Raw genomic sequence first — 23,278 nt, 5'->3', positions numbered from 1 at the left:
GAGGACGCTCCGCCTCCATTGACTGAGCTAGGCATGGTTTCTTAAAGTGGAGATTCTTCAGCAAAAAAAAAAATCAATACTGTGTGGCTGTGTTATCGGTCTGAACTCACTACGTGGCGTTCACTCAATCACTGTACATGAATCACAAATGCAAATTCAAATCCTCACCGCTGACCACTAGTGTTAGAAAGGGGGGTCTCTAGTTGGCACAGGTATACACTTGTGACAAGCAGGGTCTCTCAATTCTAAGTCAGGATAAGGGGATCACCCTTTCAAATAAACCCTGCTCACCCTTCAGGTAGTGTGGCGCAAGCAGTCAAGACTATTCTCAGGGCGCTATAGGTTAAGCATTTGTGAACACATACAGTAATGCAATGACACACCACAAATGGACACCAGTCAAGGTTATATCAAAAATAGTTCTCTTTATATAAGGCTTAGCACAAGACCAGAATAACGTTTAGAAATGACCACAGTATTATTTCAAAGTTCAATGTTCTTGCAAAAAGGCTTAAAATGCAAAAATAGGCTTCTTTTACTCAATTCTGCTTCTTTTCAGGCTTTGTACAGTTCGTACCTGGGTGTACGACTCGTCCGCATTAAAAACAAAGAAAGTACGAGTCAAACAATCGGTGCGGACTCCGGGGTCCGGGACGTGCACACTGCGGTGCGAACAGGACAAAGTACCTTTAGTTTGTAGGGTCCACGACGGACAGTGCGGGACAAGTTGATGGGTCCGGGTCGTAGTTCGGCAGCGTACTCGGTCTGGTCCGGTCGCGGCGTCGGGACGCGGCGTTGGTACGGGACCTTCAGGGGTACGGGCGGATGATCCGGATCAGCTTGCAGAGTCCGTGGCATCGGCGTTCGGGCCGTACCTTCGGTGCGGATCAGCGGCGACACTTCTCGGCGCCGTACAGCGTACAGGGATGATCAGCGTACTACGGCTTCTCGGCTCTGAGTACGGCACGGTGCAGTACGTTAGCAGCGTACGGACCGTACCTGCGGGACAGCGAAGCTTGAGTCCGGCGTACAGGGTTCGGCAGCCAGGGATGTACGTCTCGAATCGGCGGGGAAGGTTAGGTGCAAATGCAGCCGGGAGGGATACGGTGCGTACATGGCTTCGCGGCGGATGTAGTACGAGGCGTACTGGGGCCAAATCCAGCGGGAAACAAGCAAGAAGTGTCCAGACAACCCAGTTTTTGAAGGCAGATGAGTCCAATGGTCCTGGGACTCAGTTCAGGGGGCAAGCTCTCTTCCAAGCCCTTGGAGATAGATGAAAAACAAAGTGCAAAGTCTCTTTCAGTCCTTTCCTCTCCTTTCTCAGCAAGGCACCAACTGCAGGCCAATCCCCCAGGTCAGGGAAAGTTACTCCTCCTTCAGCTTCTTCCAGGTCCTTCTAGTCAGGCAGAGTTCCTTTGTGGTTCAATCAGGATCTGATTTCTTAGGAGCAGGGCTCATACATTTATACTCAGTTTATTTTGTCTTTACAGGCCAGGGGGCCTTTGCATAATCCCAGTCCAGTTCTTTTCAGTGAGGAGCACTTTGTTGTTGAGGCTCTGGCTTCTTCTTTCAGCAGGCAGGGCAGAGACATCAGACGCTCCCCAGGGGGTGGAGCCAGCATTGTGGAGCCAGAGCACTGTCCTATTCAGAGTCAAGGTGCACTCCTCCCACCCATCCTGGTGTAATCTTTCTATTCACCACCTGGCAGCCCCAGCCTGTCTCCTGGAACTTCCCAGCCCTGTCACTCAAGCTACACACAAAGAAGATAGCCCTCCCCTCCAGAGGCGGACTGAAATGGTTAAGCAAGCAAATCAGGGCATGTCCTACCTTATCCTTACAGTGCACCCTGCCCTAGGGCCTACCATAGGGGTGACTAATATGAAGGTAAGGGAAGGTTTAGGGACTGGCAAGTGGGGACACTGGCCCAGTCAGCATGACAGTACCAGACTGCATACAGGTTCTGCAATGGCAGACCTTAGACACATTTTACCCCGCTGCTGCTGTGGGTGGCACAACCAGTGCTGCAAGCCCACTAGCAGCATTTGGATATACAAGCCCTTGGCACCCCTGGTGCACTCTACTAGGGACTGATAGTAAACCAAATAAGCCAAACATGGAAGTCAATTCACAAAATACATTTTACCATAGGGAGCACTTGCACTGTGGCACTGGATGGCAGTGGCACAGTGCCCTGAGCAGCTAACACCAGCACAAAAATACATTGAGGCACAAACAAAAATGGAAGGGTGACCCACGCCAATGGTGCCAGGTCTAACATCCTGCCAATGGCACATCGTGAGCCAGCCCCAGTAGGAAGGCTCTCAAGCTCTGGGGTACCACCAGCGCACGGGCTGACCCAGGCTCAGCAACCTTAGGCTCTGAATATAGGAGGTAATTCTCCCAGTAAATGAAATGTGTTCCAGACTGACCACCATTGGCCTGGTCTGCAGCCTGCTGCCGCAGACCCGCGAGAGAAGGACACTCTTTCTGCCCTCTGCAGAATTCTTCCCTGGAGGGGCCTCCTTCCTGCTGCCAATGGGCCAGCTCAGGCAGGTCCCCCAGTTCAGCTATCTGTTCCCCTGTAGGCTCCAGGGCATCCCCCTCAAGGTCTGCTTCCTCCTGGACTGTGGGAACGACAGGGGCCGGTTTCCCGCGCCCCCTGCCTCTTCTCTCTACGGCCGGTCCCTGGGCCTCCCTCTCAGGCTCCAGGACCTCTTGAGCACCCTTACTCGACGCTATTGACGGGTGGCCACGGACGCCCAGTCAGGCAGGCCCACCATCCTCAGGTGAGCACTCTTCTCCACCTTTTCCCAAGGTGAGCTCTCCAAATCGTTCCCCAACAAACAGTCAACAGGCATGGCGTTTCTCACAGCCACTTCAGCGCTGGGACGCTCAAGGGCAGCCATGCGCTTTACAAATCTCTTTTCATTTCATTCATTCATTTCATTTCATTTCATTTCACTTGAAGAGTACCAGAGACCCCCACCCCCACTCAAAGGGAACCTGAGCCATTGGACACTGACTCTCAGTGTTGTCGGCGTTCACGACTCGGCAGAATGCATGTGGGACAACCTGCTCTTGAGACACCAGGTGATCCTTGACAGCTGTCACACTGGCTCCTGTATCTCTAAGAGCCCCCACCCTTTGGCCATTGATGGTCACCCACTGCCCATACTTCTTAGTGTTATTGGGCAGGTGGTTTTCAGGGACCACTTCACGGTCTCCTAAAGAGACAAGGGACAATTCTACGGAACCCCACCCACCTTGGACTTCCCTCTCCTCCCCCAAGGCTACACTAGCCATCTGCCGGGGCGGAGCACCAGTGGGTGCAGGTTTACCAAACAGGGAACACTTGGGATCAGAGGCAAAATGACCCAGGTTACTACACTTGTAACACCTTGGGGGCCCTCTTTGAACAGGGGGACCTGTTGGGGCCCCGGTCGGCTTCGGAGGTGGGGGAGGCTGGGATCCTTTCCCTTGGTTCCCTTGGGGATTACTTTAGGGCCTTCTTGGGAACTCCCTCTGTTATCCTTTATCCCCCTCACTCTTCTGCTGGGGACCCTGCCCACCTTTGGCGGAGTCTCCCACGTGACCCTTGTGGACCCTGGTACTGACCCAGCGGTCCGCCTCCTCAGCAAGCTTCCTAGGGTTAGTCAGCCTACTATCAATCAGGTGCTGGCGTAGCTCAGGAAAACAGTTACTAGACAAGTGCTCCCATGCAATCAAATCAAAGAGACCTTGAAAATCATTAACTTTGCTACCCCTCACCCAACCATCCAGTGCTCTGCAAAAAAAAGTTACATACTCAACATACGTACTTCCAGGAATCTTTGTGCAACGCCTGAACCTTTGCCTATACAAATCAGGAGTTAACCCATATATGGTCATCAAAGCATCCTTCATGTGTGGATAAGAATTATGAACATCTGAGGGCAAATCCAGCAGTGTGTCCCGCCCCTCACTCAGGAACCGTCCCCACAACCCCGCTCCCCAATCTTTCTCAGGGACCCGGTGGGAAGACATGGCTACCTCATAGGCCTTGAACCACTGCCCTATGTCATCATTTTTTTAAAATTCTTTCACCACTTCTTTTGGTATGTACACCCTTGATTCTACCTGCACTGGTGATGTGCTGCCACCATCAGCTCCATCTCCCTCAACTTCATTTCATGTTCCATTTGGATTCTTCTCTCTTCCAGAGCCAGCTTTTTGCTTTCCAGCTACATTTGCCCATTCAATTTGAGCTTTGCCATCTCCATTTCATGCATCCTGGTTTCTTTCCTGTCTGTCAACTCCTCTGGCGACAGGCCTCTGCCAAAGCTATGGATGCTTTCTGCTGGTTCGATTACAACCACATCCTCAGGTGGACTCAATCCAGGCCCTCAGCGCCTTGTGGTATTGGGACTTGTTTCTACATCCACACTGTGAAACTCCAAACTTTTTGCAGAAGCCCCTCAGCTGGGCTAATGTATAGTCCTCTATTCTCTCCTCTTCCCATTCTACTCCTTCAATGTCAGAGATCACAGATGCTGCCCTCTCCCCGTTGACTGAATCATGCATGACTTTCAAAAATAGAGATTTCTTGGCAAGCTAAAATCAAAAAGTAAGTGGCTGCGTTATGGTCTGAACTCACTAAGTGGTGTTCACCAATCACTGTACATGAATCACAAATGCAAATTCCGGATCCTCACCGCTGACCACCAATGTTAGATTTGGGAGTCTCTGGTTGGCACAGGTAGGTACTTGTGAAGCAGGGACCCTCTCCTCTAGTCAGGATAAGGGGATTACCCTCTTAAAATAACCCCTGCTCACCCTCTAGGTAGCTTGGCGCGAGCAGACAAGACTTATTTCAGAGGCGTTATAGGTTAAGCATTTGTGAACATATACAGTAACTCAGTGACAACACCACAAATGGACACCACACTAGATTTATATCAAAAATAGTGATCTTTTATATAAAGACTTAGCACAAGACCAAATAACGACAGAAATGACATACACAGTTCAAGAATATGGTTTCAGAAAGAGTTCTTAGTTTAGCGTAAAAGTCATTCACCTTAGCGTCAATTTTAGCCAACAGTACCTTGGTGATGCGATAAAAGTTCGTAGTTGCGCTTAGGCGTCGAAAAACAAGTAGCGGCGTCAGTCCTGAGACCTTGGGGAGGCGAGGCGACAACTCTGCGGCATGCGTGGCGACGAATCCGGTCTGTGTAGAGCGTGAGGTGGTACTTGTGTGGATTTCAAGGCGTAGCTTTTCCGGTAGGATTTTACTCGGTAAGGCACAATGCGACAAAATTCGGCCTGCTAACAAGCGGGATGGCAATTTTACTAGCGCTGATCTTAGTTGGCTCTGCGACGGTATTCGCAGCGATAAAATTCGGCACGCTAACGAGCGGTGCGATGATCTTGGCTGGCTCTGCGACGGTTTCACTCACCGGCGGCAGGCTCTGCGACGATGTTCGCAGCGATAGAATTCTGCCCGCTAACGAACGGAGCGGGGATCTTGGCTGGCTCTGCGGCGATGTCCGCAGCGATCAAATTCGGCCCGCTAACGAGCGGGGCGACGATTTCACCAGCGATGATCTGGCTCAGCGGCAGCAGGCTCTGCGACGATGTTCACAGCGATAAAAATCTGCACGCTAACGAGCGGTGCGACGGAAATTTTCTCGCTAAGCCGGCTGTGCGTGAAAAAGTGGAGATCCTTGGTTTCTTTCTTCTTGGTCAGCTTCCCCTACAGCAGGCACAACTTCCAGAGGCCCCACAGTTGGATCCAGCACTCTAGGAAGGGCAGAACTCACACAGCAGAGTTCAGGGGGAAGCTGGGGTTGAAGTCCTTTTGTTCCTGGGACTTCTTAACAGGAGGCCAGCTCTACTCAGGCCCTTGGAGATCTTTTAAGCACAAGTTGAAGCAAAGTCTTTTTGTAGTGTTTTCTCCTCTCCTTCAGCAGCAAATCAACCACTGTAGGCCAATCCCCCAGGTCAGGGACAGTACTCCTCCTTACAGCTTTCCCAGTTCCTTCTCCTCCGGCAGAGGTTTCTTCTTGTCAAGCAGGATCTAATTTCTTGGGAGCTGGGTCCCAATACTTATACCCCTAATTCCTTTGTTCCTCTGGGGTAGAGGGGCCTTTGACCAGCCAGAACCAGTGCCTGAGCACTTTGTTGACATGTCTCTGACTTTCCATTCAGGGTGCAGGGCAGAGACATCAGCCGCTCCACAGGAGGTGGAGCCAGCATTGTGGTGGCAGAGCACAGCCCAAGTCCAGGTGCACTCCTCCCACCCATCTGGATGTAAATCTCTATTCACCACCAGGCTACCTAGCCCTGCCCTCTGGAATTCCCCAGCCCTGTCACTCACAGAAACCAGACAGCAGATACACATCATAGCAGAGGCGGGCTGAAATGGTTAGGCAAGCAAATACCAGCTTTCCAAAAGTGGTATTTGCAAACACAGAATATTAAAATAAACTTTCCTAAAAGATGTATTTTATTATTCTGAGTTCAGGCATACTAAACTCGAATTTCTACCATGTTCCCTGGGTCTGTTAGGATCATAGAATGTAACAATTCTAACAGCCCATTCTGGCCTATGAGATAGGTAGCCTTGCTATTAGGACATGGCACACACATCAGGGCTTGTCCTACCTTATGCTTACAATGTACCCTGCCCTGGGGCCTACCATAGGGGTGACTCACATGAAGTAAAGGGAAGGTTTAGGGACTGGCAAGTGGGTGCACTTACCCAGTCAGCATGACAGTACCACTGCACGCAGGTTCTGCAATGGCAGACATTAGACACATTTTACAAGGCTGCTTTTGTGGGTGGCACAACCAGTGCTGCAAGCCCACTAGCAGCATTTGGATTTACAAGCCCTGGGCACTCCTAGTGCACTTTACTGGGGTCTGACAGTAAACCAAATAAGCCAATCATGGAATCCAACCAACATATACATTTTATACAGGGAGCACTTGCACTGTGGCACTGGTTGGCAGTGGCACAGTGCTCTGAGCAGCTAACACCAGCAAAACACATGAGGCACAGCAGCATAAAAGTGGAAGGGAGACTCATGGCAAGATGCCAGGTCTAACATGTAGGCCTTAGGAAAGTAAAACTAGCACATGTGCGCCCTATCCCCATAAGAGAATAATGGAATGCACACTGTAAAGCACACTGACTTTCCCTGGCATGTTTCTTCCCACTGTATAAAGCCTATTCCTTGTCACCACCCAATTCTGCATAAGTCCTGCCACACCATTCACTCTGTAGCTGCTCCTGGACTGCGCACGCTAGGAATCTCCCCAGCGCAGCCCCTACACATGTGCACACGCGTGTACACCTGTGTCTGCATGTAACCAGCCCGATATCCCTTACTCCAGCTGCTGCGCAGTGGCCTGGTCAAGCCAGGGGAACACCAGTAAAATCCCCATGCAGTCTCTTTCTTCCTGAGTTCACTGTGGGTGAGTCCCAACTTATGAGGCTCCCCCACAGTATAAGCTCAACAATTAGGTGCTCAAAAAGCTAAAAATCAGGGCGGCCCATAGTGTCAGAACCACTTTCTAACAGTTATGTAATCCGAACTTGTAAAATGTACATATACCCATAGCCTTTTCGTGCGCTAGTGAGGAGACTGAAAGTGACAGAAGAAACAGGGAAAACAAGCGCAGAGTTTAACAAGAAAAAAATGCCAGCACCATCTGTTTTCAATTACCCCCAATGCGATAATTGGAAACAGATGGGGTTAAAGCTCGCTCCTGCGGACCCTAGGCCATCCACCAAACAAGGTGGGCCAATCACCCGCCTTGCACCAATTGCCTGCTGTGTTTTTACAAGAGACACATGCACAGGCCAATTGCGGGCTAAGAAAACAAGCATTTACAATGCAATAGGTCTCGCAGTGACAATGTTTAGAGCTATTAGTATTGTAAATGATATACTTATTTATAATGTTTTTCTTTTCTAAAAAGTATACAGTATATCAGAATTTAGATGAATTTGTGAGTGGTGTGTGCCTTGGGATCTCTCTCTCTTCCTGTGAGTGGTGTGTGCCTCAGGATCTCTCTCTCTGACTGAGTGTGATGAGAGGCTGGAAGGCATGCTTGTGCGCTGAGATGTGCACAGACACCATATAGCGCTATTTGTGGAAGCAAATATTGGTGCACGCGCTGCAAGAGACCCGGACAGGCAACAGACATTGAGGAGGGGGCAGGGGGGCATGAACTCAGACATGCCAGGGAGAGGGACTGTGGAAGAGAAGAACCAGAGAAATAATGAAGAGCGATTGCACATCAGAAAAGGGGGAGCTGCAGAACGAAGTAGTATAGATATGCATATAGAACGGGCAGACAGCGTACATATGGACCGTTGATCGACATGTATACACTGGCAGAGACAGGCGAATAATTAGCCAGAGAAAAATAAAGATGTATGGATGGATGGTAGGAGGGACGGACAGGTGGATGAATCAATGAAAAGAGAGAAAGGCAGACGGGCGGATAGATGTACAGACAAATGGATGGGTGGAGAGTTAAACATGAATGGACGGACAGAAGAAGGTACAGATGGAAGAGAGAACGGGCAGACGGACGGGCAGGCAGATGGATGGATGGATAGCTGTATCCGTATGGTTGGTTGGGTGGACGGATGGACAGACGGCAGGACAAAGGGCGAGATAAGTGAAAGTAAAGCGATAGAGAGCCAGCGATGAGGAGACTGTGACAGGGGGCGGTGACAGAGAGGCAGGGAGGTACGCGTGTGTGTGTGTGGGAGGGTCCTCGCTGGGGAAAAAGGTAATGACGTGAAGAAAGTGTGACCGGAGGGAGAGCACAGGAGAGGGTGTGTGTACGTGGGGCGGAGTGATGTAGATAAAGAGAGGGGGTACGGATGTGCACCGGTAGAGAGCTGTGATGTGCGGTTGGAGCGAGGTGGTGAAGAGCGAGGCAGGAAGAGAAGGGGTGAGGGGGTGAGGGCTGAGTGGGAGGCCAAGGGTAAGTGCGAATGGAGGCAGCTGGAGAGAAAGTATTGCAGTGCAGATGGAGAGGAGGGAAACTAGGTGGGCAAAGAGAGAGAAGATCTGTGGAGGGAGGAGAGCTAAGGTGAGGGTAACTGGTGCTGGAGGGTGGAGCGGGAGCTGGAGGTGGGAGAGAGGAGGGGCTTCAGGTGGAGGAGAGTTCCAGGTGGAGTAGAGGATGTGACTATTTAGAGGCAGAAGGGAACAGGTAGATGGGTGGAGTGTGGAGGAGAAGAGGGTCTTCAGACGGAGCAGGGTTACAGGTGGAGTAGAAGGGATTCACCTGTTGGGAGACAGAAGGAGGAGAGATGGAGGGGTGCAGTGAGCAGGTGGAGGGGTGGAGTAGAGACGGTAGGGCTGGAGGGATGGAGTGTGCAGGAGTAGAGGAGAGTGCCGGTGGGCGGGAACAGGTGAATCAGGGGAGAGGTGGAGTAAAGGCTAGGGCACAGGTTGAGGAGCGGGAAGATACAGGTGGAGGGGGTTGTTCAGGTGGAGTAGATGAGATGTGCTAGTGAGGGGGCGTATGCCACAGGTGAGGGGACTCAGGCGGTGCGGGGTGCGCGTGGAGTAGAGACGGTACAGGGTGAGGAACGTAGGCACATAGGTGGAGGGCAGATATGAAGCAGACACACAGGTGGGTACAGGTGGAGGAGTGAACGGATCAAGGTAAAGTAAAGGTAGTGGTAAAGTGAAGGAAACGGGGCAGGAGAAGAGGGAAGGTGGCAGACAACCCCCTCCGTGCCGGGGTGGTGTGGCGAGGTGTCCCGGGTGCCTTGTTCTGCGCCCCTGCCTTACTGCTAAGCTCTCCTGCGCTCGGCTCTGATCTTATCAGCTGGAGCTGCAGGGAGCTGGCACCGCCGCCAGGCGGTGGGGAGTAGAGCGAGATGTCACTCCCAGACTTGGCGCTTCTGCCCTCCTGCCGGGGGTAGAGCCGTCCCAAGTGTGAGACAGAGGCAAGCTCACACAGCACTCTTCACCGGGAGCGCAGCGAGCAGAGACACCCCGAAGCGGCGGTCTATGGGCAAGCAAGCAGATAATCTACTCGAGGAGGCCAGCCGATGGGGGGAAAATGCCTGCATCGCACCACACATTCCACCCAGGGGAGGTAGTCGAGAAGCAGTGTGGGGGCAACATGGAAGTGGCAGTAGTCGATCCCCGGGAACAGAGCAGGACGCCTTAAAGTCCACTGTTTCCTGGGGCTCCAGGGAGGATCTCCAGACGTCGTTTCTCTGCTAGGGCCACACCTCCGAGGCACCTTCTCTCTGTGTTACGGCAGCGTTGCGGGCCCGGTTAGACTCATCCAGGCAGGCAGTCAGAGTTAGGCCCGTATTGCTCTCAGGGCAGATACGCCAACCAGTCGCATTACCTGTCGTGTCCGTTTAGCTTCAGGGATACTTCCGGTTCAATTCACTGCTGCCGCTATCGAGGCCTAAGTGCCTGAGCAAGGGGCTTATGTTACGCTACAATCTCGGGTGTGGAGAGGCGAGACCTACAAGACTGCATGATGTGAAACCGAAGGCTGAAGATCGACACGCCCTTGGGACAGCGAGTCTACAGCGTGTCTTGCTCATGCTGCCTGCACGCGCCAATAGGCTCTCTGATTGGTTGACAAGGTCCACCAATCACAGTGCTTATTTGGTATTTGCCAACTAATCAGAGAGCCGACTGGCGCGTGTAGGCAGCGTGAGAAAGACACGCCATAGACTCGCTGTCTTATGGGCGTGTGAAAAAAAGCCACAGGGCGGTAACAAAAAATGCTGCAGACCAATGAGAACATATAGTTTACAATAAATATTGACGTTGCCCAATCCAAAGCAAGGACGGGAGCAAAAGTCCTTCTCCTAAAATCCCTCCCTCTACCCAAATACCTATACCCATGCTGCAACGCTAGGCACGAGACCTAAAAAAAGCACACGCACGAGCGTGTGTTCAGAGCTCAAAAGCCCTTACTTAATGCCTAGCAGCGCATGCGCGCTGGCTCAGGCGAGACCAAAAAATAGACCCTCGTCAGTCACCAACAACAGTGTGTTCTCTATTGTTTCTTTGGGAGGATGGAATAACGCCGACCTCCCTCCTTTCCATAGTAAAGACATTAACAAATTCATGGTGTCTTATGGGAAAATAAAGCTACAAATAGATATTGCATTTTCATTCCATGCAAGTCAATCACTCTTAAAACATTGTCAGTTTGCTAATTCTTATTGTCCTGCCTCTGATATTTCCAATTCATATTTCCCTTTACCCCAGATTGCTACCTTCAATCTAGGCATTTTAACGGATCATTAACACTCGTCTACGTTTTGGTGCTAGAAGATACCTTTGGTCATGTAGGATAAAAGACAAAGCTGTAGAGGGCAATTAGACAAAAGGGACACTTCAGCCATTCTGTTTATTAATCTGCAACAATTATGGAGGGTTTTGGAACTTCTGATTTGCTTGAGATTAAAGAACATTTGTTTTGGCTGGAGAGACACTAAATGACAGGTCAGATGATGGTTTATGATCTACATTTCTAATTGTGCCACAATATCTCTGGTTGATTTAATTTCAGCGGTCATGAACAGGAGGAACGTGATAAGCCTATCTTTAGGAAGATCAATGCAACATTTGATTACAATATTACAATACAATGCAGCCCTGATTTTCTCACTGTATGTTCAGTCAATCAATCAACTGTGGGACTGTCTTCCTTCTTAGTTTCTAGGTGGCAGGTGAAAGCGCTACATACAGACTTTCCTTTCCGCAAGTATCCAATGCGCTTACTGATCCCAGAGCTCAGCCAGGCACAAATTGGAGAAAAGCAGGATTTGATTTCGTTGTTTCATCAGAAGTTACAAAGACAAACTCATGAGCCTATTTACTAACTCCTAACTATGCAGTCAGTATGTCACCTCCATAGAGAAGGAATCATCCCGCAGGTTGGGAATGCCACAGACACAAATGCACCTCACAAAGGTTCCTGACATCACTTCCGTGCTCTGACCGAAAGGCAGAGTAATCACAGCCTTTTTAATGCTAAAGTCTAATTTCTTGTCCTAATGTCTGTTCGTCTTCCTTTTTTTTTTTTTAATTTTTTTAAAGACTGTGCATGTGAGGGAGTGTTTTGCTCTCTGTCCCTGCTGGGAAGAAAGGGAATTAGCAATTTAACTAGGGTGTCCTCCGGTGTTCAATGCCCGTAAAGAATAGACGTGTTTCTGAATCAGAAAGTGCTATCCTGGGCAGGGTTGGCATCTATGAGAATCTAGGAGAATGATATGAAAGGATGGCAGGCACCTTCGTGGGTATGCTGGGAACTGCCATACACATGTTACAGGAGGGAGATTTAGGATGGTACTCTTTGAATATGAAACCCTACTATGGCAAGGGTGGACAGATGGGTATCTGTGGAAGGTACATAGATCTGACTCTCACCCGGGCATTCTTTTCCATCTCCAGCAGGACACGTTTGTGCTGTTCAGCGATGGCCAAGGTGGCGCTGTGTACGCGCTGGTAGATCTGCTCACCGTCCTGGGTCTGAAAGGTGTATAGCCCTTCTGTCGCGTCACACATGCGGCTAAAGAGTAGAAGATAAAACCAAATTGGACAAAGGCAAAATATGCATCTGAAACAGCTCATATAGGCAACCAAAAAACACAAAAGTTCAAAATTTACAATTCAAGAATAAATATGCAATTCATTGGTAACCTAACCTATTTCCCAGATAGCTACAGCGGCCTCAAAATAGTTTGCCAGTCCGAAGATGGGGATGCCTTTTCCACTGCCCTTATTTCCAGGTCCCAGGCTGCATCTCTGCGCTTTAGAATATTCTGGTTGTACAGAAACCATGTTGCTGCTGTGCATTGTAGACTAGTCTGGTCGTACACTGGCGATAACTGCCAGGTAGAACGTAAAGTATTTCCCCTGCAGTGCTTTAATTGACTATAAATTGCAGGGGTGCTGTTCTAGGGCTTAGGTTTGGCAGCTAGGATGTAACTAACAGGTGTGTTACTGAGGGCTGCTTAAGGAGGCAACTTTCGGTCTCCCCGGACTGACACTTACAAATAAACCATTCTTTATTTCCTAGTGTCAAACTGAGCAGCATTACATTAGGTGATTGTTACATCTTTTATTTACAGCACTTGGAACCGGCAACAACTGTGATATGAGCAGATGTATACAAGTAATCATCATTAAAAAAACCTTTGTGCTTCCTGTTTTCAAACCTGTTTATAAAGAGCATCTTCTAACCTTCAGCAGAATTCAGCTGTGGGAAAGACCTCTACAGTTTATTCAGATTATGCAGCATTTCAGGTTTTCTATTAAGTAAGAAGAGTTACTTCAGACTGCTATTCTAACGTCTAGCTGCAAGATAACAAGCATTGGCATAGCCAATAGGTCTCACGTTTGGGACCTTATAAGTGTTTAGTTATCCAGCACAATAACCTTGGTGCAACAACATCAAGTGTTGCATGGCTAAACACTTATAAGGTTCCAAAGGCGAGACCTATTGGCTATGCCAATGCTTGTTTTGGGTGAGTGGTTCGTACAGGTATGCCACTGTGAGGCAGAGATGCTGCGAGTGCTTTTACAGGAGCCCCTGTGACATTGCGCCTCTTCAAAATGTATCTTGGGTGGACGTGGTGGTGGACTTGGTGGTGGTGGTGGAGGACATGGTGGTGGATGCGGTGGTGGTGGATGTGGTGGGCGTGGTGGTGGTGGAGGACATGGTGGTGGTGGAGGACATGGTGGTGGTGGAGGACGTGGTGGTGGTGGAGGACGTGGTGGTGGACGTAGTGGTGGACATGGTGGTGGTGGACGTGGTGGTGGTGGACGTGGTGGTGGTGGACGTGGTGTTGGTGGTGGATGTGGTGGTGGTGGTGGACGTGGTGGTGGTGGTGGACGTGGTGGTGGTGGACGTGGTGGTGGTGGACGTGGTGGTGGTGGAGGTGGTGGTGGGCGTGGTGGAGGACGTGGTGGTGGTGGATGACGTGGTGGTGGATGTGGTGGACGTAGTGGTGGATGTGCTGGTGGATGTGCTGGTGGTGGTGGACATGGTGGTGGACATGGTGGTGGTGGATGTGGTGGTGGACGTGGTGGACATGGTGGTGGTGGACATGGTGGTTGTGGATGTGCTGGTGGACGTGCTTGTGGACAGTGTGGTGGTGGAGGACGTGGTGGTGGTGGACATGGTGGTGGACGTGGTGGTGGACGTGGTGGACATGGAGGTGGTGGTGGACGCGGTGGTGGTGGACGTGGTGGTGGAGGACGTGGTGGTGGAGGACGAGGTGGTGGACGTGGTGGTGTACGTGGTGGTGGACATGGGGTGGTGAGCATGGTTGTGGTTTGACGTGGTTGTGGTGGATATGGTGGTGGTTGACATGGTGGTGGAAGTGGTGGACGTGGTGGTGTTGGTGGATGTGGTGGTGGACATGGCAGTGGGTGGTGGACGTGGTGGTGGTGGTGGACATGGTGGTGGACGTGGTGGTGGTGGTGGACGTGGTGGTGGTGGTGGACGTGGTGGTGGTGGCCGATGTGGTGGTGGTGGCCGACGTGGTGGTGGTGGATGACGTGGTGGTGGTGGACGACGTGGTGGTGGTGAACGACGTGGTGGTGGTGGTGGATGTGGTGGCGGACGTGGTGGATGTGGGACTTGTGGACGTGGTGGTGGTGGAGGACGTGGGCGTGGTGGACGTGGTGGTGGTGGACGTGGTGGTGGTGGACGTGGTGGTGGTGGACGTGGTGGTGGTGGACGTGGTGACAAATAGTGAGAAAAAGTAAAAGCAAAACACAGAGTGAATGATAAAAAAAAAGAAAGCAAGATAGAGCAGGAGGGAAGAAGTGATGAGAAAACTGTCACAGTAAAAGCAAAACACAAAGTAAATGATAGGCGTGCACCGTGAATAACTAATGCTGCTATTTTAAAGCACACGCGTGCTTGTCACAGTAAAAGCAAAACACATTGCTGGCACTGCAATCGTGTGTTTTCTGGCCCGGGAGTGGTGCATGCGTGCGCGCGCAGTCGGCTCTTTTTGGAAGCACATATACTCGTGCTTGTGGACGCGCACCTGCTCGCTCCCACAAGGTGGATGCCACCACAAGCACGAGTATGTGCTTCCAAAAAGAGCAGAGTGACGGCTAAAGGTCCTCCTAAGCAGCGCATGCGCGCTGCGTAGGTGAGACCTAAAAAAAACACTCTAGTCAACCCTTTTCTCCCCCATCTTGTGTTTGCTAGTGTCACACACTCCCTTCCACCTTGGTGGATCAGTCTGCTAGGGAAATGGCTGCCTTCTAGGTGGAATAGTTTGTAACTTCACTACTGCAGATTTACACCAGCTGTTTCTGAAGTTATATATTCTTAGCGACTTTTGGGGCTCAGGTAGGTTGCACTCGCAAGAGGTAGGTGCTGCAAGTGTCCGCCTTAACCCCACTTTAGTTTCTGCCTTTTATCCGATTACTCCTGGCTGGTTTTAATTTCTATCAGCCTATACACGCTTTCTAAGGAACACAGTGGAAAAACACTTTGACCTCTGCAATGTTAGTAAATGGTATCACTTTCATATCCTGGTTGGGGTGCAAAAAAGGGCCAATGAGAATTGGGTAAATAGTCTGATTAGGTTTAATATGAAGTTCAACCAGTAGCACTGCAACAATTTTCAGAATTGGGATGCTAGCATCATTGTCCTGTCACTGACGTCATAGCGATTGTGAAAATTCAGAACAAGTATAGCAAATGGTCTGAATCCGTTCAGCAGGAGAGTAGTAAGGGTGGTATGCAGACGGCGGTGCATTTTGGATCACACAGTCACAAATATATTACGGTAGCATGGTGTTTTATCACACTGACATTTAAAGGCAGCACATTTTCCATTGAAATGGCCACAAAATTCACACTGATATGCAAGTTTGCTGATAAAAATAAATGGCTTACGAACGATAATGTGTGGAAATCGTTTTTCATCAAATATGTATAATTTGCGCATCACTAAGTAAAGTGTCAATCCTTTGATCCTATTAAAATCTTTGTTTTCAGCACACCTCACAATTACAAAACACTGTGCTTCATTTTAGCTTTCCTAACCACTGATATATTTGTACAGTTAATTTACAGGACTGAAATGTTCTTTTGTGTTAGAAAAATCTTTTCTCCAGTCTTTCCTTTCTCACTCCCTCTATCCTAGCAGCATTGTCAGATAGTTCACTTTACACAATCCTCTCACTTTGCAGTAAGGAAAAAAAAGATCAGTCTCTGTTAAAAGAATAAACAGCTATTTGTCAGAAGACATAGCCTGATATGTCACCTCTGTCTTTGAAGGCACAGCAGTTGTGTCAAGATAAATACAAAATTTAAAGGCCTCTTTATTGTTCATTCACCTGAACTCCAGTGTGGTTATTTTGAAGGTGCTGCATCCTACTTCTTGAGCCTATGAGTTCAACCTGCTTTTTCAGTGCTCAGTGGAATTCTCTGCAGCCTAGACCTTGCTCTGGAGCAACCTATCTCCAAATGCAGCCTAGACCTTGCTCTGGAGCAACCTATCTCCAAATGCAGCCTAGACCCTGCACTGGTGCAACCTATCGCCGAATGCAGCCTAGACCTTGCACTGGAGCAACCTATCTCCAAATGCAGCCTAGACCTTTCACTGGAGCAACCCATCTCCAAATGCAGCCTAGAACTTGCTGTGGAGCAACCCATCTCCAAATGCAGCTTAGACATTGCTGTGGAGCAACCTATCTCCAAATGCAGCCTAGACCTTGCACTGGAGCAACCTATCTGCAAATACTACACAAGCTCTAGGATCCTCACAGTTCTTGTTTAATAAATGGAAGGACTTGGCATTACCGTCCAGCTTCGAAGGTGAACCTGGTGGCATCGCGGCCATAGCGGCGCAGGGAGCAAAGTGGCCAAGACACCAACTTCGTGCGAGGGTTGTGGGAATCCCAGAGGTAGATGTTTTCATGGGTGATTTGCAGTTTGCATTCGCCGTATACGTCCAGGGTGGGACACGGCAAGAGGAAGACATTAAATCGTTCTGTGAAGAAAAGAAGGGAAACGAAAGAAAGCGTAAGTGGCATACAGAAAGTGGAGACAGCAGTATGACCCAGATGAGTGGAATGCATGTGGAGGATAAAGGGAAAGAATAGAGCAGTGTTGGGCAGGAATGAGTGAAACAAAGGGATGGAGAGAATGTAACTAAAGAATGGGCGATTAAGAAGTGGCAAAGACGGGAAACGGCGGGGGAGGAAAATGAAATGGATGGGTGAGAATTGGAGGCGTGGAGAGAAATGGGTTAGGGAAGAGTGAGGGATATGAGAGTGGAGAAAGAAGACAAGGGAAAGGGCTGTCTAGGAAAGAAGTAATGGGGATATGAAGAAGGTGAAAGAGACAGACTGACCAGCAGAGACAAATGAAGAGACATTCAGCAAAATGCATTTCATATGACCGAATAATGTTCAATAAGGATGGGGTGTCCGTTATCTAAACTAGTATTCAATACTCTTGCTCTAATACTCCCTGTTACCCCTTACTCTTTTGTCTCTAGTCCTGTCACTGCCTGAGATCTGCCTCTAGTCCTGTTAGGCATGAGCTTTGTACCTGCTCCAGAATCCCCTGTCTCTGTAACCTCAAAGTTTAGGCAGTCTCTTGCCATAATACCCTTAGCTAGGAGTCTGGCTCGGTTACACCCCTAACTCTGTTTATAGCCCCATTTCCTCTTCAGATATTCCTCTGTTCCTCTGTTCCCTTACCCTATGGTCTTTATCTCAAGTTCTGGTTACCTCTCACCCTTTTTCGCCACTTGTACTTCGGGACCCTGTAGGAGAGTAGGATCTGCTTGACATGGGTACCCCCACTTTTTGCGGGTGTTTCACTGTTTTCGACCTTAGTCTGGCTGTGGCCCTGCCAATCAGGACTACATCCTAGCTGCTTCCTCTCTAAAATGGTTTGCATGTACATTAGGTACATGTCTAACTGGATTCTGGAGTGCCTTATAAGCCCCTAGAATATGGTATACTATGTACCTAGGGCATAGGTACCTCAGAGGTCTACCAGTGGCTGAAGCATGCATTATGCCACCCCTGGGAAGCACTCCAAAATGGCACCAAAGGTCTGCTACTGCAGCCTGGGTAAGGGTGTGCTTGCACCTCTTACTTTGGTATAGGCTACCTATATCCACATATATGTACAGACACATATAAACCTATAAGTCACTCCTATGGCAGGCCTTGACAATCCTGAAGGCAGAGCGCTTGGTTTTGTGTGAGAGGGTGCCCAAGCATGAGCTGAGCCCCTCTGCAGCTTTCGGAAATCCTTCCTTATGGCTGTTCTGTGATACAGCCTTACCATATACCCTTGGAATGCCTGCATCAAAACACCCTTCTAGAGGGAAAAACATGTTCACACTGGTCAAACCCGGTAGGGCTTTCCTGAGCCCTGGCATCACAAGATGGATGCCTCTGCCACAGACACGGGTCTGGCCTCCTGCTGCTGACCGAAACTCCGGCAGGGGAGGCCTGGACAATAGATTTCCTGTCGAGGGGAGGTGTTACCACCTCCCCAGACAGGCTGATGTGTATTGGGGCTGGGCGGGAGCACTCTCTGGTGCTTTTAAGTCCTACACTGGGGGCACACTTGGTGTCCCTGTGCATAGTCCAGTTCAAACCGGTTACAGGGGCTACCTGCCCCTGCTCTGGCTCGAAACTGGACAAAGGAAATGGGTGTAACCACCCCTCTTTTCAAGCCCACCCATAGGTGGGGCCTTAGAGTTAGTCCATCCCCTAAACTTAGTATAAGTATAGGAATCCGGTCCCTAGGACTTTAGATTACCCTGGATGAAACTGCAACATATATTCTGGACCTTTGACTTTCTATCACGACTAGAAGACGGAAGAAATCTCCCTTGGGGTCAAGGAGTGACTCCCCTGCTTGGCAGGCATCAAAGAAGCAACTGCATCGCTGAAGCTCCCGCCGGACGCCGAAGTCTTTGCATCACCAGAGGTGGATTTCCAGACTTCCCCGAGGCTACCCTGAGTCCACAGCAAAGCTGAGGCCCGTGGCTATCGTGGATGATGTGGAACCATGACCCCTGGACACCGTGATCTTTTGCAGCAACAGCATCTTCCTGGTCCTCCTCGAAGTTGTGCTTTGGGCTCCGAGTAGCCCCAGCCTTGAGCACTTCCTGCACCGAAGATTGCTGGCCTCCACTCCACGAGTGACCCGTGGGCCAGTTCCAAGTGCGACAGCTCGAGGCTCCTTCGCGATCACTAGCCCGTTGGCTAGCAGGTCCCCACGAAGGCAACTCCTCTTCTGCATGGGCTTTCCTGGTTGCTCCAGATGTGCCCTGACTTACCCTCGCTGGGTGAGTCCATCAGACCTTGCTGGTCTGCACCGCAGTCCTTTCCTGTGACTTGCCGTTGCCAAGGCTTGTTGGGTCCAATCTGGTCGCCGACACCGCAGCACTCGACAGACTTTGTGGGACTGCTCGAATCCGGCTCCTGGACCTCGTGGCTGAAGAGTCAAGACACTCATCAACTCACCTGAAGCACCCGACATCTGTGGGCATTGGTCCATCCTGCCCTTGGTCACTGGCTAGTGACCCAGACTCTGTCCCCTCTGCTTTCAGATTCCTTCCATCCCAGATCAGGCTTGGATCTCTTCGGACACTTCTCTTCACGGCAGCAGCAGTTCTTTGCAGGCTTCCAATGCAATCGACGACGCGACCTGACACCAAAAGGCACCTATGCAACCGGCTTCCCTGGGTGAGGTAACTCGAGTACTCCGGTGCTCCCGTGGGTGCTAGCCCTAGAACTTCTTAAGTCCAAAAGGGTTTGGTCCTGACTCGATTAGAATTGTCCCTAATCTTTAAATTTCCAACTGCGACATTGCCCATAGAAGCTAACGGGAACCTGCGGTTGTGTTCTCACACTGCATACAGTCCTCGTGGGTCCCCTGTGTCACTACCTTGGGTGGCTCCTTGGGGTCCCAGTGATTCTACAGGCTCTAGGCCTTGTGTCTAGTTCAGTCGTGGTTCTTATACCACTTTTTTGGTATATGGTTTGGTACGCCCCTAGGGCCCAAACGTGTATGTGTGCTATTACTGATGATTGCTATCTTGTAACTTAAGTACTTCGAACTCCAGTCTCATAAAGAAACTAGAGGGGTGTGTGTTAACCAAAATACATATATTTTAAATATATACCTGGTGTGGTTGTCCTTTCATTTGATCATTCACGAGATTACAGACTGGTAAAACAAGCTGCTTTACATTCCTTAAGGACTTAGCCTGAAGGCTGCTCTCCATAGCTACCACTAGGATAGCTTTCAATAAAGGTTGTCTTTAACCTATCACCATAAGGGGTTGTTTGGACTGATACAAAGTGCCCACTAGAACTAGTGGACAGCATATATCAGTCCACCTTCTCACAGACCCCGTCTCTGGACATAGTAGCCATTTGTCTCTAGCTGGATTCGCCTTGTTCTGCCTTTGAAAATGTTTAGGTACTGACGTCTGTTTCTAGTCACCACTCCCATCTCTCTAACCCCATTACGCCCTGAGATATGTGTCTGACCCTTTGTAATCCCGGATATCTGTCTTTGACGTAGGGCTTCATTTAGAGCCTGGCACTCAGCAGGGCAGCCTGGTGCTCTCCAGCTGAATGAGGCTAGGCCTCCACTTCCCAAGCAAAAGTCTGTCTGATAGATTTAGACATCCCCACCAGACTGGCAGGGATATCACTGCTGCAGCTCCTTTGCAGGCAGTGATCCTTTCCGAGCGGACACCATGTCTGATGCACCCTTTTGGCAACAAGCTCCAAAAGCAGGTGTTGGTTTTCAGAAAACAAAAATAGCAACGGCCTTGACACGCAGCACGTTTCTCCCTACGTGTGGCGGACATTTTGTGGTTTCCCTACCATGGACCAAGTTAAGGAAAACAAATTAATTTCACCACACCCTCACGGGCACCACTGTGACCTGGTGGTCCAGAAGCAGATGGCCCAGCGGTTGAGAAGGTTAGAACAACGGAACCAGATCAGGAACCTGGTGTAAAGCCAGACCTTCTCTCAACCCAAAATCGATTGAGCAACCTTAACTTTGACAGGGACAGAACACCACTGGTTTACAAAAATGTGACTCTTCTATATTTGAAATGACACTTATTTCACATTTGAGCTCTCTCTTTGGCCCTGTTACCCCTGAGCACTCCCTCTGGCCTTGCCCCTCTTATATCCCTGTTTCAGCCCCACATTTCCCAGGACTTTTAACCTCCACTTCCCTTGCCAAGGCCCAGCTTTGGAGTTCATTGCTCATTGCTCATCACTCATCACTCACCTGTTTGTTCACATTGCACTCCAGGGGCCAGTAGGTCTGGCTCCCCCATGCTGATATCATTGACTCGAGCCCCCAGGCACTCCAAGTGCAGCGTCTTGTACCAGTCATCAGCTTCCAGCTCTGGGAATGAAAACAAAGCTTGTCACTCTCTGCTTCTGGTCACTGCATAAAAACACAGTCACTCCTTGTACAGACTATACACAAACTGATCACTTACTAGCCACAATATCAGAACATAAATAATCTTGCAATCTTAAAATTCCTTGACTATGGTCACTGGCATTAAACATTAAATCTGTCTCTTCCTTGTCACTGATGTAAACAGCCTTCTCATTTTAGGACACTGACTCTAAATAGACTCTTCACTCCCTTGGTCACTGACTGGTCTCTCACTGGCCACTGGAGATAAAGCTATGCCACGTTCTGGTCCCTAATTTCAAAGTCAGTTCCATCACTCCTTGCCAGGGTTACTGAATATAAGCACTGCCCCGTCATTCGCTGTCAGGGTAATTTTCTGTATGCTCAGTCTTGTCACTATCCCACCACCGTCACCCGTTGTAAATATAAACCTGACACTGCCAATGGAGGATGAGGGCCTTCTCTCTCCGTTGTTGTTGGCTGGAAGTGGAGCGCTGTTTCCTTTCGGTGGCATTGATAAAACGCAAGTGTTGGACTTGGCCCTTTTTGCAGGGTCATCCCTAAACTTTTTGCCTTCCTCCTGCATTTTTTCTGACCTGTGGTTGGCTGTTTTATGACTCTGGGCACTTTACCACTGCTGTTCAGTGCTAAGGTGCATATGCTCTCCCTATGTGAAATGTATATGTTGGTTGGATTCCATGATTGGCTTATTTGGTTTACTGTCAGACCCCAGTAAAGTGCACCAGGAGTGCCCAGGGCTTGTAAATACAAATGCTGCTGGTGGGCTTGCAGCACTGGTTGTGCCACCCACAGAAGCGGCCTAGTAAAATGTGTCTAAGGTCTGCCATTGCAGAACCTGCGTGCAGTCTGGTACCGTCATGCTGACTGGGCAAGTGCACCCACTTCCCAGTCCCTAAACCTTCTCTTAACTTCATTTTAGTCACCCCTATGGTAGGCCTAAGGGCAGGGTGCATTGTAAGCATAAGGTAGGACAAGCCCTGATGTGTGTGGCATGTCCTAATAGTGAATTACAGCCATTTTCGTTTTTCACTATTGTAAGGCTACCTGTTCTCCATAGGCCAGAATGGGCTGTTAGAATTGTTACATCCTATGATCCTAACAGACCCAGGGAACATGGTAGAAAATCGAGTTTAGTATGCCTGAACTCAGAATAATAAAATACATCTTTTAGTAAAGTTTATTTTAATATTCTGTGTTTGCAAATACCACTTTTAGAAAGTTGGTATTTGCTTGCCTAACCATTTCAGCCCGCCTCTGCTATGATGTGTATCTGCCTGTCTGGTTTGTGTGAGTGACAGGGCTGGGGAAACCCAGAGGGGCAGGGCTAGGTAGCCTGGTGGTGAATAGAGAGATTGACATCCAGATGGGTGGGAGGAGTGCACCTGGACTCTGAATAGGGCTGTGCTCTGCCACCACAATGCTGGCTCCACCTCCTGTGGAGCGGCTGATGTCTCTGCCCTGCACCCTGAATAGAAAGGCAGAGTCATGTCAACAAAGTGCTCAAGAACTGGTTTGGACTGGGCAAAGGCCCCTCTACCCCAGAGGAACAAAGGAATTAGGGGTATAAGTATTGGGACCCTGCTCCCAAGAAATTAGATCCTGCTTGACAAGAAGAACCTCTGCCTGAGGAGAAGGAACTGGGAAAGCTGTAAGGAGGAGTACTGTCCCTGACCTGGGGGGATTGGCCTGCGGTGGTTGCATTGCTGCTGAAAGGAGAGGAGAAAAGACTACAAAGACTTTAATTCAACTTGTGCTTAAAAGATCTCCAAGGGCTGGTACTGAGCTTGCCCCTGAACGATGTCCCAGGACCAGT

General features: G+C 49.7%; 1 protein-coding gene across 2 annotated transcripts in view; it reads right to left on the bottom strand.

The window, feature by feature from the left end:
* The window catches only part of DOK4 (docking protein 4), a 319,485-nt gene that overhangs the window by 138,719 nt on the left and 157,488 nt on the right, over positions 1-23,278 (bottom strand). For both annotated transcript variants that reach the window (XR_014972334.1, XM_085639375.1), the window contains exons 4-6: positions 21,307-21,426; positions 16,822-17,011; positions 12,417-12,558 (exon numbers count right to left, since the gene is read on the bottom strand). Coding sequence is in view for 1 of the 2 variants with exons in the window: in XM_085639375.1 (XP_085495501.1) it covers positions 12,417-12,558; positions 16,822-17,011; positions 21,307-21,426 (452 nt within the window). In the remaining variant the exon portion in view is untranslated. The remainder of the gene's footprint in view (positions 1-12,416; positions 12,559-16,821; positions 17,012-21,306; positions 21,427-23,278) is intronic.

This window comes from Triturus cristatus, chromosome 12 (genome assembly GCF_964204655.1).
Source record: "Triturus cristatus chromosome 12, aTriCri1.1, whole genome shotgun sequence".
Lineage (NCBI taxonomy): Eukaryota > Metazoa > Chordata > Amphibia > Caudata > Salamandridae > Triturus > Triturus cristatus.
This window is presented reverse-complemented; position numbering and strand designations above follow the sequence as displayed.